General features: G+C 40.3%; 1 protein-coding gene across 5 annotated transcripts in view; it reads right to left on the reverse strand.

The window, feature by feature from the left end:
• Positions 1-16,959, reverse strand: part of ASPH (aspartate beta-hydroxylase) — a 230,019-nt gene that overhangs the window by 115,592 nt on the left and 97,468 nt on the right. For all 5 annotated transcript variants that reach the window (XM_053558393.1, XM_053558390.1, XM_053558394.1 and 2 more), the window contains one exon: positions 3,980-4,021. In XM_053558393.1, coding sequence (XP_053414368.1) covers positions 3,980-4,021 — 42 coding nt within the window. The remainder of the gene's footprint in view (positions 1-3,979; positions 4,022-16,959) is intronic.

The raw sequence follows: 16,959 nt of genomic DNA on the forward strand, positions 1-16,959 counted from the left end.
GTGAGACTCTGTCTCTACAAAAAAAAAAACAAAAACAGAAAACCAGAATTTTCCTTAAAAGTGCTCATCTCCCTCACCAATGTAGAAAAAGCAAACACGAGTAAAGGACAAAAAGGGCTTATTTTGAAGGGACACTCAGGAATCCGGGATCATGAGGTGTGAGACGTGAGGGAACGTGGCACTGGGGCACAGCCTCAGTCCTCTGCAGTGGTTTACGAGGCCTCACCATCCATTCTCCCTGGGGAGAGGCACAGCCTCAGCCTCCATGCACTGTAACAGTGGTCTCTTTGCCCCGCAGCCACGTAACGAAATGTTATTAGTTTAAGGAAAACAATGATGTGAATCACATCTGTGATTTTCCCATAAAGCTACATGTATTCAATATTTTTAAAAGTGTCCTTTATTTTTAAATTATGCACATCTTACTTTGGAGAGTGAAAATACTTTAGCTTTTGTAAATACCAAAGATAGTAGATTGGACTTTTTTAAAAGAAGTTGTTTTCTAACAAAATAAAAAATCAGCACACCTATGTTAGATCGCCAAATGAACTAATTTAATTGCTAATCCAAGCAACCCAAAGTCCAGATATTTGGATAATAATAGTAGTAGGCTGAGATTTGGATAATAACAGTACCAGATTGAGTTCATTATTTTTTTATTTCAGAATATTATGGCAATGTACACATTTTTGTTAATCATTATTTATATATGTTATCTTTCTGCTATGATGTAGCCTCTGTGAGGCATAACAATCACTATCTTCATTTCTAGATGAAAAAATTTAAGGTTAAAGTGTTTTTAAACAAAGATTTTCTTTTCCTTGTTAGTTTCATGTTAAACAGTATGGGTCCACCGGGCTCTGACACATTGACTCACAGACCACAGAATCTCTCTGCTTTCTTGAGGAATAGCAAAAATGGCATTTCCTGAGCAGAACCTCCCACCCAAGTTTTGGCTCTCCCACAGATTTCCATCCTAGGATTTCCATCTGGGTTCTGGCTCTTAGTCCTTCAGTTTGGACTTTATAGTCTTTAACGTCTTTTGATATTGATCCTTATTCATTAAAACATAATAGAAATTCATTCAACCAATGCTATTGGGCGCCTACTGTGTGCCAAGTAGTTCTAGAACCAGTGAGCAAAACAAAGAGAAATGTGTCTTCATGGAAATGTCATTTCAGTGGGAGGTTCAGATAATAAACACTGAAGAATGAAAATGCCAGTTTATCATATGATGACTGTGCAGTAGAGAAAATAAAACAAGGAAAGAGGACTCACCCTGTAAGGCAGTGGTTCTCAACCTGTGGGTTGTGACCCCTTTGTAACAATGAAAATATACCATGGCATTAGGAAGGTTGAGAATCACTGGGTAAGGGGTTGTGATCTTAAATAAAACCAGGGCTGGGGAGGCTCACTGATGGGTAGCAGCTGAGGAGAACTAAAGCTGTAGGCCTTGTGGGTGTGGGTGTGCTTGGCATGTAAGCCATTGTCGCTGGAGAGAGAATCACAGGATGTGAGGTTGGAGAGGAAACCTATTAGAAAAGGAGGGAGAATGGATTGTGTGAGGCCTTGTAAATCACTGCAAAAGACTTTGCTTTTACTCGAAAGAACATATGACAATGTTGGAGGGATCTTAGCAACATGATATGACTTAGGATTCAAAAGAGTCATTGTGGCGACTGTACACACATTGAGAAAGATTATAAAGACTCAAAGGTGGACACAGGAAGACTGATAGGCAGGCTACCGGAATGATCCAGGCAAGAGACAGTGGAGGCTTGGACCTGGTAGCAGTGGGTGAAAGTGGAAGGAAGTAGTTGGCTTCTCGGTGTATTCTGAGTGAAGGGATTCTAACAAGATTTGCTGAGGGGATGACAGGGAGGCATGGAAGAGAAGGTGTGTAGGAGGAATGCATTTTGAGTTTGGGGTAAATCAGGAGTCCAGTTTTAGACCTGCTAGGTTTGAAGTGATTCTGAGAAAACCATTCAGGGTTACCACATAGACACCTCGGGGGCAATGGGACACCCCAGTCTGGAGTTCAGAACAGAGACCCAGGCTGTGGGTAAATTTGGCAATCCATGGCAAATGGAGAGGAATTGAAAACCAGATTAGCTGAAATCATCTAAGTGAGTGTGCATAGGTGGAGAAATACTCTGAAGGCTGAGGCCTGGAGCGCACCAGCGTTTAACGTTCTGGGGGACGGGGCAGATCCATCCAAACAGCCTGAGAAGCAGCAAACGCAGAGCGCAGGAGAAAAACCAAAAGAACGTGCTGCCCAGCAGCCCAAGAGAAGGGGGTGTTGGAAGCAGAGGCAGTGATGAGCTCTCAAAGCCGCTGATATGCTCCTTTCTGCTTCCTGTTTTTTCCTTAGCTTGTCACTATCTACTATCGTTACATCAAAGATATATTTGGAAGATATGGGAAACGAGGCGGTGGAGAGCTTGGCTAAGTGTGATAAAGCTAATCCCACCCATCTACTAAACAAAGTCAACTGACAGTTTCCAGTATTTTATTTTTTAACTTTTATTTATTTATTTTTTTGAGACAGAGCCTCAAGCTATTGCCCTGGGTAGAGTGCTGTCTGTGGCATCACAGCTCACAGCAACCTCCAACTCCTGGGCTCAAGTGATTCTCCTGCCTCAGCCTCCCAAGTAGCTGGGACTACAGGTGCCTGCCACAACGCCCGGTTATTTTATTTATTTATTTATTTTTGGTTGCAGCCGTCATTGTTGTTTGGCGGGCCTGGGCTGGATTCGAACCCGCCAGCTCAGGTGTATGTGGCTGGCGCCTTAGCCGCTTGAGCCACAGGCGCGGAGCCGACAGTTTCCAGTATTAAGGAGAAAACTACACAATTAATATGTTATTTAGAATGTATAGATAAGTACAAAAAGGAAATAGCTAAAAGAAATTTAGTAAGTGGAACTCAGGGAGAGGGAGTGGTGGGATAGAGACTATTGCTTTTCATTCCAAGGCTTAACTTCTTAAAACTAGTTCCTTGTATTACTTTGACAATAATTTAAAACAACTAGTTAGGGGGGAAAATTGCATGAGGCAGGTGCCTAATTCTCAGTCTGGGGGCTGTGAAATTACAGCCCAAGGTGAGCAACTCCACACATTTACAAGGTATTCTTTACACACTAGGTAATATCTTGGGTGTTATATGTATAGGCAAATTCAAGGGTAGATACTGCTTTCATCACCACAAATTAAAGTCATCCCTGAAACTGGAATAACATTTAACCATTAAAGACCTTATCATTCAATCAATACTAAAAGTATAACACTACTTTTATGATCATCCATATAATTTTTTGACATGAAAAATAGTTCCTCACTCTGAGTAAGTTAAGGAACCTCTGTGAGAGCTCAACTAAAATACTACGGGTTATTAAAAAATTTATTAGGATGACTCTGTAATAAACTTTGAAGGCAGAGATAATTCTTTCTATAGGCTATAACTTTCTTTATATATCTGTCTTTCTAATAAATCAGAGTTCCTTGCAAAAAAGATATCATGTTCTAGTAATCTTTGGATCCCTATTACTTAGCACAGCTCTCAACATATCAACAATAAATGATATTTAATATTTCCTAAGTGCTTTCCCTGTGTTAAACACTGCTTTCATCAACTTTATTATTTTTTCTTTTAATTACTGTGGAGACACAGCCTTATGAAGATGGCACTCTTTATTATTCCTATGTTACAAAAGGGGAAACCGAGGCACAAAGGTTAGGTAATTTTCCCAAGGGCACACATGTAGTGAATGACGAATCTAGAACTAAAAACTAGGCAATCTCTGTGAGCCTTGCCTCTTAATGGTTGTGAAAAATATTAAGTGTTTATTAATAAAATCATTGAAATAATAAACCCCATGGCAATTTCTTTTAATCAGTGATATAAAATAAAATCATGTTTTTCTCAGATGGTATAATGACCTTTCTGTAAGTATATAAAAAGCTGTTTATTTGACAATCTCACCTCTCTCTTTTGGTTCAGTATCATCCATTTTTCTGTTTGTTTCTGAAAATTAAAGACAAAACATAATAAGTACCATGTAAGTTTCCATTCAATAACTCAAAAGGCAGGATAACATTTAAATGACTTCAAATAAATATAATTTAAGAAAGATATAACTGGGCATACATTTCATTTTTCCTAAATCCTGAATTCTTTACACATAAAACTCATTACAAAATATCAAGACTTAAGCTCATTTACTTTTAAAAGTCACTGAGAGTGACTAGGGAGGTACCAGGCACCAGGCTAAGTGTTCCTGGTCTGTAAGAGAAAGCAGTTAGAGCGGGGACGGCCACCAACCCCAAATGTCTTTAAGGAGATAAGTGATAAACATGTGAGGAGAACTCATCATCAAAGATTGTTCACTATTTTTATTGCCTCCTAAAACCATAGGAGTTTTATAATTGACACGTATGCTTTAAAGGAACGCAGTAGGTCACAGCCCTTGGAAGATTAGTCTCACCACGCTAAGGACATACCACATGCGCAGGCAGATGCTGCCCTGGGGCAGGGGCGGCGCCGACGCCCAGGTGTTCTGCATTAGCTCACTTGCTGAGATGCCCAGGACCAACCCAAGAGCTCACCTGTGTCAGCCTCAATTAGGTTAATCCCAGTCAGTGTCTCTCCCACAATGGGGTTACGAGCACAGTGAGGACACCCAGTAAGAGCGTGGAACACCCGGCCCTCGCGTGGACAACAAGAGCCTAAGAGATGACCATGTTTCTGTCCTCGCTTCTGCTCCTGTGATTCCGTATCAAGCCTACTGTTTAATGTACATTAGGACCTAGTTCATTTTCAAGGTAGACCCCTTGATGATAGCCCCGCTAGGTACTTAGTCTTTGGGTATTGCTGAGAATACACGTACACACACGGTAGCCATGACAGAGTTCTGAAGACTGATTTAAAAGATCAGAGACTCTGTCCTTTCCCCACAGGGGAAGCCAGAGGATGTGCGTACAGCCAGAGAGGTGGTCAACAGTCCACCGACACGGACCCCGAGGGGGCGGCCCAGGTTTCCCTCATTCGCTCCTATAACACTTCCAAGTGGGGAAGTGAAAATAAAACCAAGGCAAGATTTAATGCAGGAAGGGACTTCTTTATATAGATGAAGCATTTTTGCTCTTTTGAGATTTTAGGTGAGAGGAAGAAAAGGGAAGTACATTTGAAATCCAGCGAGATTCTCTGTGGCTACAGGTCCTCTTGTTCTTTCACACCCTGTGGGCGAATCTTACCTCCCTCTCTGCACAGGAGGGAGCTGACGCTGAGAAACTCAAGGTGCCACACAGTCTAAGCACTGCACCACTCCATGAAAAGGAAATGGGGGGATGGAGAAGTATAGGTCTACTCTTCTGCAAAGAGTAGGCTGTACAAATTGGCAGCACCTATCTCCTGGGCAGTGCTGTAAGCAGAATACAGGATATTTTTTAAAGAGAAAGGAGGCCAGGTGCAGTGGTGCATTCCTGTAATCCTAGCACTCTGGGAGGCTGAAGTGGGGATTGGTTGAGGTCAGGAGTTTAAGACTAGTGTGAACAACAGTGAGACCCATCTCTAGAAACTAGCTGGGCATTTTGGCCAAAGCCCGTGGTCCTAGCTACTTAGAAGGCTGAGACAAGAGGATCATTTGAGCCCAAGAGTTTGAGGTTGCTATGAGCTATGATGCCATGGCACTCTACCTTGGATGACAAAAAAGGAAAGAAAGAAAAGAAAGGAGAGGAGGAGGAAGGGACAGAAAAGAAGGGAGGCAGGAAGGACTCGTTGATTTCTGATCTTAGTAACTGTAACCTCCTTCTTTATAGTAGCAGAACTAGATCATTCAATGCCACTCAGTGAGTATTAACTGAGCGCCTGATAGTGTTTGCCTGCACTCTGCAGACATCAGGGATGCAGCACCACAACCCTCCATGTCACCAGCAGGTGCACCTGGCTGATGTGATTTGAAGACTCAAGCACAAAATACAAGTTTCCGACCTTACTAGATAAAGTAGATGGGGGAGTTCAGAGCTCCCCACAGATCAGTTCACCCCTTGGGGAAAAAAAAGGGAAAGGGAGTGGTTTGAAGTTATCACATTGCAAACATAAGTGGAAGGTGCCAAACCCATGTGAGGGCCCTGGCCAGGTCCCCCATGTCTCCTGGACTCACTTCCTCCCATGACCCTTGAGGGAGAGTGAGGCTGGACATGCTCTTAGAAACAGGGGCGACCACCTCCCTCCTTCTCCCATGCAGTCCCGAAAGTGGGGGTGACAGGCCAGACCCAGGTCACTCCAGGCCCCAGGGCCTTGTTCCCATTCTGTGTTCCCTCTGTCCCTCACACTTCAACAAGCTAAGCTCTGAAACACGTTTGGCCAGAGAGAATGCGCAGAGGAGACGTCTTCACCTCTCTGGTTTGTAGTGCTTACATCCAGCTTAGGTAAAGCCATGTTCTGTGACATGCAGCCTATCTCACCAGCATTCTGCCCAGCTAAGAATAAATTACTACCTTTATTTTAACTGTGCTTCTCTGGGAGACCACCTACGGACCTTGCTATGCCAAAAGGAAAATGACTTATGGGATACTTACTATATGCCAGGCATTTTTCTAAGCACTTAACACTTATTATCCCCATTAAACTTCTCATCAGCATTAGCTACAATTTTACTAATAAGGACATGGAGGCATAGAAACTTATAGTGGCTAAGCAACCTTGTCTTGGGCTACAGAATAAAGCCAATTTCAAACTCCGTATAACCCAATAACGAGCAATTCCTTTATTAAAAGGAGCTATATGCTCAGCCAAAACCTACAGAAGTACAAACTCACCTGTAACTCATATTTAGTGTTTAAATACGCATATCCAAATATTAAATGGTGCCACACATTCTTTATCTGTTCTAACATTACTCTTTTTTCTCCTTTCAAGATAGTTTTATCAGAACAAGGTAAACCTTACTTAAAAAATTGAATATTGATCTTTTAAAAATTGTCATGCAATCATTAAAAATAATCACTTTGTGGATTTAGATACACTGTATCCTCATTATATTCCAACTCCTGTGCTAATCTGGCTGCTGAGCAGTTCTTGTGGGACACAACGAACATTCTGAGCCAACTCCCTCCCAGGCATACTCATCCTTATAAGGGCCCCATAACACAGGCATCTGTTCACTCTCCGAACTGGCCCTGGGACGCTGCATTCTCCCGGCACGCCCACACTCCCCAGTCTTCAAGTCACATGTTTCCTGCCTCCTTCTTTCTCTCTACAAGCCTTCCCTTAGCTAGTGCGGTACTGGGCTCATCTTTTAGTTTCACTGACCTCCTCTCTGCTTTGTCCTTCCTCCAATTGCTTCCACGTTTCACCTGTTGCCCAAGAATTCACTCTGGAACCCCAGTGTGTAACCACATCCCGGCAGGCGCTCCCACCTCTCCAATCCTTGTTGTACACCCATCTGCTGAGAAAACTCCAGTCCCTAACATGAGAAACGCTCAGCAGAGTAGGTATATTCAACAATAGTGGGTCTGCTTATCCCGAAAGCCTTTAATTTTTATTGCTTCTTCTGGACAAGCTGGAGGGGAAACCAACGCTCTCTAGAACCTCAAAAGCTTCTTCCTTACTTGTCTAGTTCTCCTTTTCTGTCCAGCGACTAAAGATTGGAAATGGGAGAGAAGAGAAAAGGGAACTTTCCATACCCTTTTCTGCACTTCTAACCACTCTCAATGAAATTAATATCCTGACAACCATAGGGGAGGGTGGGGAATAATCTCAACTTCTAGCTGCGGGACAAAAGCCTGCAAAGGATGGCTGTGGGGCTATTTCATTTTACTCCTACCCCCGGCAATGGCACATAATAGTGTGTGTTAGATAAGCATTACCTATTAGGAATACATTAAGAAAAGGGGCTGATGATATTCCGTTGTGATTTTAGTCATCAAAAATGCAACAATTTTCTAACTAGTTAACATAAAATGAATAGATTTTATTATGTAACACAATTAAAAATGCTTAATATATTTCCCAAAATAATGACAATATAGAGAATCATTTTGTATTTTATTGCACTCAAATAACATTTAACAGAAGACACTGACATTACTTTCAGAAAATCCACTGATGTTGCCCAATGGGCACTTATTTGTAAAGACAAGGATCATTAATTCAGATACTTGGAATTAAAAAATATTTGAAGATGACCACAGCATAATGAATTGTCAATTTCCGGAGTTCTAGAGATGATTATAGATAAAAATCCAGCAAAACTTATTTTATTTATTTATCAGCTTTATGTCACTTCTAAGTTTCCCTAAAAAAATACGGCTTTGTAAAAAGTAGTTAGTGTTCTATAGTTCACAATATGAAGAGCTTTATTAAGATTTGAGTATCAACTCTGTATTACTCATGTCACAGCTTTAGAAAACTATTGCTTTTCTTACTAACTTATTACTATTTCAGGTTTCACGACACATTGAGGCAGAATGCAGAACTCAGTACACTGTAACTATGATCTACAATGATAAAAACATAGAATCTCTTTGATTTCAACCCTAAAGCAGGAAAAGATAAAGTCATCTAATCTTAATGTTAATAGAATCAAGAGCTAACCCGGACACATAAATGAAACCACTTCTATGGCTTTTCTTAGAGCTCACGGTTCTTTGCAAATGATGTGGTAGCTACCTTCCTTTCTGACAAAGGAATATTTTCATCATGGCGACCATTTCTGTGCCGAAAATAAACCACATTAAATACAGAAGAAAATCTTCAGTGTAAAAGGGAGAAGGCTCATCTGTTGTGAAATAGCAGCAGGCTTTGGGCTCTGGGAATGCTTTTCATGTCCCCTAAATCAACCAGCTGGGGGCGCCACTGAGCTCCTCTAGCAAGAGCACTGAGCAGGCTCTAGGGCAGCGGGGCGTTACTCAATTAGCCAAAGGCAGAACACTCTTTATGCACCAGTGATTTATACATATTTTCTAAACTTTAAATAAATGCTGAATGGGCATTCAGCATCTGAATGTCGGATGATGAGTCTGAGAAAGCATTTGGTGTGACAGAACAGGTCATTCTTTTTCTTCGTGTCTTGACAGAAAATTTTAGTTTTGCTCTCATTTTGAAAAATAAATTAATGATAATTTAAAACTACCATTAACATATTAAATTTTGCTAACCAACCAGCTAAAAGCTACAGAAACCTTAAAATCTGAGTTTTCGCCTGAATACTAGAAATTTGTGATGAGACTATCAGCACAGATACAGTACAGCTCACACCTTCACAGCTAAGGATGATCTGTTAGTGTTCGGAGGCAGCCAGTGCAGAGCAGTCTAAACAGCTTTTAAATCACATTTAACAACAAGTCGGTTCTACAAAGTTAGTGTTCATTCCTACAATATACTAAAGCCCTCCAAAGACAACTGCTGCTACATCATCAATATCATTATTAACTGTTGTCAAAAAAAAAAAAATACACACACACTTAAAGTCACATAAGACTTAAAAACTTTGTCACAAAAAGAAAAAAAAGAAAAGAAACCCAATGAATCAACTAATACTATCAAAAAAGGACACGCAGGAATGTAACATTACATTTTTTAGAAACATTAGTTTCTAAAAAAAATAATAATAAAAATACACTAAAATGCCAGTGGACTACAATGCATTCAAGACATCTTTAGTGCTCTCTCCCAAAGATCTTGATCTGCTCAGTAACTGCTTCACAAGATCTAGCACAGCCATCTTTTGGAGCGTATGGTTAGGCTGGTCCTCCTGTGGTAGTAGGGGCAGTCTTTTTGAAGCTTTAAGTATCTGCAAAAATAAGGGGAAATCTAAATTAAAGGACCAACCAGACACAGACTGTGAAATTGCTTCATTTTCATTCTACTTTTTAAGAAACCCACCAACATAACTAAATGCTCTTTTTTTGCTTTTATTTTTAAAGACAACTTGGTAACAGAGTAACCACCCTGAGGAGTCTCTGGGGATTATTAGTTGCAAAGATTCTGATGAAAAATTGAGGCTCTTTACAGGCCTTGAAAATTGCGGTTCAACTAAATAATTTCAATCTTTTGAGAAACACAAGCATTATGTTTCTTTCTCCCAACAATATTTTAACTGTACTAAAAGAAATAAATAGAAATCTAGTGTGGTATTTGAAAATAAATATAGAAAGATTTTTCAAGGGGCAAATGGGCACTGTAAGCTGCATCTAAAACATATTATATTAATCACTTCATTTCACTGTTTGATGTTATTGATAATATAAATGATTGATAATTAAAGTATATATTGTTTTAAAAGAAGCAAAATTCATTCTTATCTAACATTTTACAAATATTTTTTCATCCAAATTTCAGTAGATCATTTATTTTACTGTTAAGCAGTGGATTTATGTTACAGTTAGATGAGAAAAGAAGCTGGTATACATAAAAGCCTAGCAAAATTTTGATATAATTTCTAAAGCTGTGTGATATTTCCTTCTTTTCTTCCTATCAATTTCTATCTGTCCATCTATTTATCTGTCTATGTGCATGTACGTACAACCAAACTTTTTATATAAGTAGATTTGTTTGGTGCTAATGTAGAACAATTAGACATTTTATGTAGACCTCTACATATCCAACAGAAATGTGTGTTTATATCTACTAAAAGGATAAGTATAAGAATATTCATAGCAGCTTTCCTCATAACACCTAGAAAAAGTAAAACTGGAAAAAAGTCACTATATCCATCAACAGTGGATGGATAAAAAATTATAGTATTTTACTAAAAACAGGTATGCCACAACCAAGAACACAGTAAGTAAAGCAAGCAGACAGCCCTCAGAATGAGAGAAGATATTTGCAAGATATGTCTCTGACAAAGGTTTAATAACCAGAATCCACAGAAAACTCAAATGTATTAGCAAGAAAAGCTATAACCCAATCTCAGCACAAGAACATGGGGAAAGGGGCAAGGGAGGGGAGGGGAGAGGGGAGGATGGGTGGAGGATGGGTGGAGCGTAATTAGTGGGTCCACACCTACAGTGCATCTTAGAAAGGTACACGTGAAACTTACTAATTGTAGAATATAAAAGTCTGAACACAATAACTAAGAAAATGCCATAAAGGCTATGTTAACCAGTTCGATGAAAATATTTCAAACTGTATATAAAACCAGCATATTGTACCTCATGATTGCGCACAGCTATGATTTAATTTAAAAAAATTTTAATAACTATACTTTAGTATAATCATTTCCTCTGTAATCCTCTGCATTAGATTTTCAATATCTAAAAACATTTTTCTAAGAAGAAGACCACTGGCTTTACCAAAGCGGCCAAAGGAGTCTGTGAAACAAAAAAGTCAGGAACCACCTAGGGAGAACAATTAAAAACGTCCACAATCTGGGCGGTGCCTGTGGCTCAAAGGAGTAGGGTGCTGGCCCCCATATGCCAGAGGTGGTGGGTTCAAACCCAGCCAAAAACTGCAAAAAAAAAAAGTCCACAATCAATCTGAAAGTAAGAAGTTTAGAACATAAATTATATGAAAACAGTGATGACAATAATCCTGCCCACATATGAACAGAGATTTAAATGAATGACAAACATTTTGTTTAGATTAGGGGATCCCTGGGTTTTTTGTTTTCTTTTTTTATATTATTCTTTTAAGGTTTTAAATAATAATAATAATAAAAGATGGGTCATAAAAAAAAAAATGAAAACAGTTATGCCTAAGAGCAAACCACTGCACTTCACAGGACAGATGAAACTCACAAACATGAAGCTGAGCAACAGAAACCAATCGCAAAATCAAATGTGTGTGTGTGTGTGTGTTTATGGTTTTATTTACAGTAAATTCAAAAGTAGACAAAATTAATCTGTGATGATGAAAGTCAGAGCAGTGGTGACCTCTGGCTGGGAGGTCATCTGGGTTCTAAAGTGTTCTGCACCCTGATCTGGGTAGTGGTACAGGGCTGCATAACATGTCCAATGTCAATGTTGGGGTACTTCCCTGGGTGTAAATTACGCCTCAGTGGAAAAAGTTTAAAAAATTGAGTCTAACTTTTAGTTCTGAATTTAAGAATTTTCTAGACGTTGAGAGGAAGAATCATTTCAGAAGTACCTTAAGACAGGGAAAGTTGCTCAAAGCCTATGAGTATGCATAAAAAAGGTAAATAAACTAGAAATTCAGTTGCCATTTTGAACAATTTGAATATCCGCTCACACATGGTCCCAGCACCTCCCAAACCAGCCCATCACATCTTCACCCTTCTATGCTTCCCTCTGCCTCCCGTGTCTCCACTGAGCTCCTGCCGTTCATTCACAAGGACTCCGGCCAGAAACGCAGAAACCAGCCGCCGCTCCTCCCTCTCTCCCATCAGGTCATGTCCAACACCAGTTTTCCTGAAATCGAGGTCTCCTTTCCATTCATCTTCCACAGCCAGGCTCCCACATTCCTGGTAGTGTCTACCTCCTGACCTCACCACTCTCTTCAAATCAGGATCTGATCACATGACCCCTCTGCTTGGACTTTCTCAGTGGCTTCCTGACACTTTGAGGCAAGATCCAAATTTTAAATGCAAGAAGGGAGAGCTACCTGCTTTCTACCTCGCTGCTCCACGCCCCACCAGGCACCTGCCTCAGCTTCCATGCTTCTAGAGCAGCTGCCTCCACTGCTCCACCTGCCGGCTCCTGTGGCTTCTGCTGGCACCTCCAAACTCAGCTCAAAGTGGCACAACAGTGCGTGGGCGGCTCACCTCCCTCTGTGCACCACCACTCTGCAGCTCTGTGACTTATCCCTCCTTCCGCAGGCTGCCTGCACACTGCTCTGGGTATCACGGCATCCCACCTGTGTCACGCCACTGTGTGCCCACAGGACTGAAAGCCACACCAGGGCAGAGACCATGTTGTTCTATCCTGTGTCTCCACTGGCTAGCACAGAGCCTGGACCCCAGTGGTTCCTTGACATATAGTTGTTTTTTTTTTTTTTGCAGTTTCTGGCTGGGGCTGGGTTTGAACCCGCCACCTCCAGCATATGGGGCTGGCACCCTACTCCTTTTAGCCACAGGCACTGCCCTACATATAGTTTTTGAATAAATGATCAATAACAAATGTTGAGAGAGAGCACTTAATTAACGGCTGCTAAGAACAGGGTATCAATCTCTGCCCTTGCCTATGACCTCTGGAGTCAGTAGCCTACAACTGGTTGTAGACAGTACTGATCCCTATCAAAAAGTGCTGGATGACAGAGAGGCCTGAGGGAAAGCTCTGAGTGGGTGCACTGGATAGAAACCAACACCCCTACTAGTACACTCTGGGGTGGGATAAGCTGCAAGTGTTAGCTTCATTTTCAAAGGGACAGGAGCAGCAGAATTACCCAGAAACCTCGATGCTCATAGATCTCCACTCTGAGTAACATAACATTAACTTTTTAAATTCTTTTCTGGCATAACAAAAATTATTAACAAACCCAGTTAATCAAAGGACATTAAGTACTGTTTGGCAGGAAATTCTCCTCAAAGGAATGTCATAAAAGACTCCCTCCAACGTCATTTTATTTGTGTACATTTATGCTGTCAGGTTGCTAGAAGTGTGCTGTATGATTTCAAGTGAAAAATATGAGTTTGAGAGTAAAGGTGAAAACCAGCTAAAGGGGTAGGAATTCCAGGATCGTTTCACAAATCTGGTCTTCAAAATGGTTGACTTCTAGTATCAGAAAAAGCAGCTCTCAGGAGTGAGCTTCTATACCCTTGCTAAGAACGCACCTGCAAAGCAGTTACACATTTATAATAGAAAAGGAAGGCCAAATTTAAATTATTGGGCAATTTACTTTTCTACCATGTATCATAATTAGATCGTCCTTTCCTTAGTCCTAAGCAATGAACTAATGTACAGTAAGATGCCAAAGAATCTGACATGTCTAATTTTATCATACCCAGACAGCTCTCAAACGTCTCAGCAACTCTTAGGATCACTTATTTTAAATCCTCTGAAAAACCCAGCAGCTGAGAGTATGGACTCTGGAGCTGGAAACCAAGGGTCAACGCTACTTGTGTGAGTCAGCTCCATGACCTGGGGGAGATGACTTTGCCCGGCTGGGCTTCAGTGTTCTCATCTGTAAAATAGAGGTAACAGCGCATCGACCTCCGTTAAAGGTTAATCCATGAAATGTGCTTAGAAGAAAGAGCACCTCTGCGATGCTCGCCCGTGAGAAAGTTCACCATCTCACACGCTGCGGCTGGCTCCGATGGTGATAATGCCCACGGGATTAGCACACTCATAACTATATTATCATGAACTTTTTAAAGTCATATTAAGGGAAGGTACACTAATCATTAGGTTCTGAGAAGAAAGAAAATGGTGAATTAAAATCCAGCATTTTGCAGAATATCTCAATTTGCATTTTCCACTGAATAAAATAAATTTTTTGAGACAGAGCCTCACTTTGTTGCCTTCAGTAGAGTGGCCTGGCGTCACAGCTCACAGCAACCTCAAACCCTTGGGCTTAAGCGATTCTCTTGCCTCAGCCTCCCAAGTAGCTGGGACTACAGGTGCCTGCCACAATGCCCAGCTATTTTTTTTTTGTTGCAGTTGTCACTATCATTTAGCTGGCTAGCTGGCCCAGGTCGGATTCGAACTCGCCAGCCTCAGTGTACGTGGCCGGCGCCCTACCCACTGAGCTACAGGCACTGCCTGAATAAAATAATTTTAAAGATTGAAAAGCAGTAAAGAGGCAGGCCTTACAATCAGTGTTCCTGCAGTTTCTGCAATCAGATGCACTATTAAACACTAGCACAAAAGCAGTCAACTTACTGCACAAAATTCTGAATGTAGGTTTATGTATAAAAAATTATAATATGAGGTAAGACTATCAGCAGGACTTATAGAAAATGAGCAAACCAAGTGCAATGAAAAACAACTACAACCAGGCCCCATATAACAACATTCTGGATGGACTGAATATGCAATGGAGGCCCTATGAGATTACAAGGGCACTGAAACCTTTCTATTGCCTGTTGTCGCAGCCATCTTAAGGCTGCCGGGAGACATGTTACTCTCTAGTTTGAGGTGACGCTGGTGTAAACGTAGCCTACTGCACTTCCAGTCATATAAAAGCAGAGCACGTACAGTTACGTACAGTGCATACTACTGGATAAAGATAACAAATGACTATGCTGTCGGTTTATGTATTTATTATAGTAAACTTTTTGTTATAATTTTAGAGTGTACTTCTGTTTAATGAAAACGAAAGTTAACTCTAAGGTAGCCTCAGGCAGGTCCTTTGGGAGAATCCCAGGAGAAGGCATTGTATCGTAGGAGAGGGCAGCTTCCTGCTTCTTACTGGCCCTAAAGACCTTCCAGTGGGGAAGATGTGGTGGCGAAGGCTGTGATCTAGTCTTGTGTGGGCCTAGACTACTGTTTGTGTTTGGGTCTTCTTAACAAAAAGTTCAAAAAGTAAAACAAACAAACAAACAAACAAACAAACATTAAAGATAACAAAAAGCTTATAGAATCAAGATATAAATAAGAGATCTTTGTACAGCTGTGTTTATGTTTTAAGCTAATTGTTAGTACAAAAGAATAAAGAGGTTAAAAAATTAAGATGCTTATGAAGTAATAAAGATAGAATAAGCTAAAGTTAGTTAATTATTAAAGACAGAAAACTTATTTGATAAATTTAGTACAGTACAGTCTACACAGTGCAGTAACGGCCTAGGGCTCCATGTCCCTCACTCCCCACTCACACACTGACTCACCCACAGCAATGTCCAGGCCTGCACGCTCCATTCATGGCTAAGTGTACAAAGCTGCACCGTTTAACTTTTTACTGTATTTGTACTGCATCTTGTCTATGTTTAGATACACAAATAGTTACCACTGTGTTATAATTGCCTAAAACATTCAGTGCAGTAACCTACACAGGTTTGTAGACTGGGGGCAACAGGCTACGCCGCACAGCGTGGGTGTGTGGTAGACTGTCCCATTGAGGCTTGTGTGAACACTCCATGATGTTCACAAAGTACAATTTTGTCCAATGACAAAATCGCCTGATGATCCATTTCTCAGAACGTATTAAGTGACACATGACTATATGGCTAACTCTCAGTCTTCCATACACTTTTGGCAAGGTCAAATTACAATTATGCAAAGGGTCACTACAATTTTTATGGTAACAAATTACAGGCTACCACCTCTTGATAAGGTCTTCCAGAATTTAGCTTCTTGTAAGCTACCTTGAAGACCAGGCTAAGTTTCTACTAAACAATAACAGCCATGGCCACCATTTACCGGGAGCTTATTATGTTCAGGAACTATACATATTTAATCAAATCTTCGTTTTAATGTGCTTTCGTTGTTACATAGTGTGTCTACAAAGCACCCGATTCCATCACCCAACCACTTGGAGTTTCAGACATTCTAAGTCTAAATAAATTATTGAGTTCAATTCAACAAACAGTGCAATTAAAGTACAGAGATTTCTAGTCAGAAAATATTATCTTTCATACCTTCACAAAAGTTAGATCAATATTAAAAAATATGATCTGTAACTAGAAAATACTAATGTTACAAATGTTTCAGGATACAAATGTTTACTTTCCTTGCCCTGCTCATCTTTTCTAAACATAAATACACATTACCTAGTAATCAACATGTAAAAACTCAATTTCTTCAGGGATTCCTTTTTGCCTTCATATTATAATACCAATAATTCCAGTTTCTTAAGTAATAGTGTCTGTACTACTGTTGCAAATGTACATGGTATGACAACTATTATATCAAAATCTAAAACATATTCATAAAATAAGCAAAGACAAGCTGATGCATAACTAAAAATTCTCTGGGTATTTTGTTGTTTTGTTTTTTTTTCGTGAAATTTAGCACATAATAAATTTTGGCAGTGACGATTAGTTCTTTTCATTTTTTTTTTTTTAGATAAAGTCTCACTTTGTTGCCCTTGGTAGAGTGCCGTGGTATCACACATCACAGCAACCTCAA

The sequence above is a fragment of the Nycticebus coucang genome, chromosome 13 (genome assembly GCF_027406575.1).
Source record: "Nycticebus coucang isolate mNycCou1 chromosome 13, mNycCou1.pri, whole genome shotgun sequence".
NCBI classification, from domain to species: Eukaryota; Metazoa; Chordata; class Mammalia; order Primates; family Lorisidae; genus Nycticebus; species Nycticebus coucang.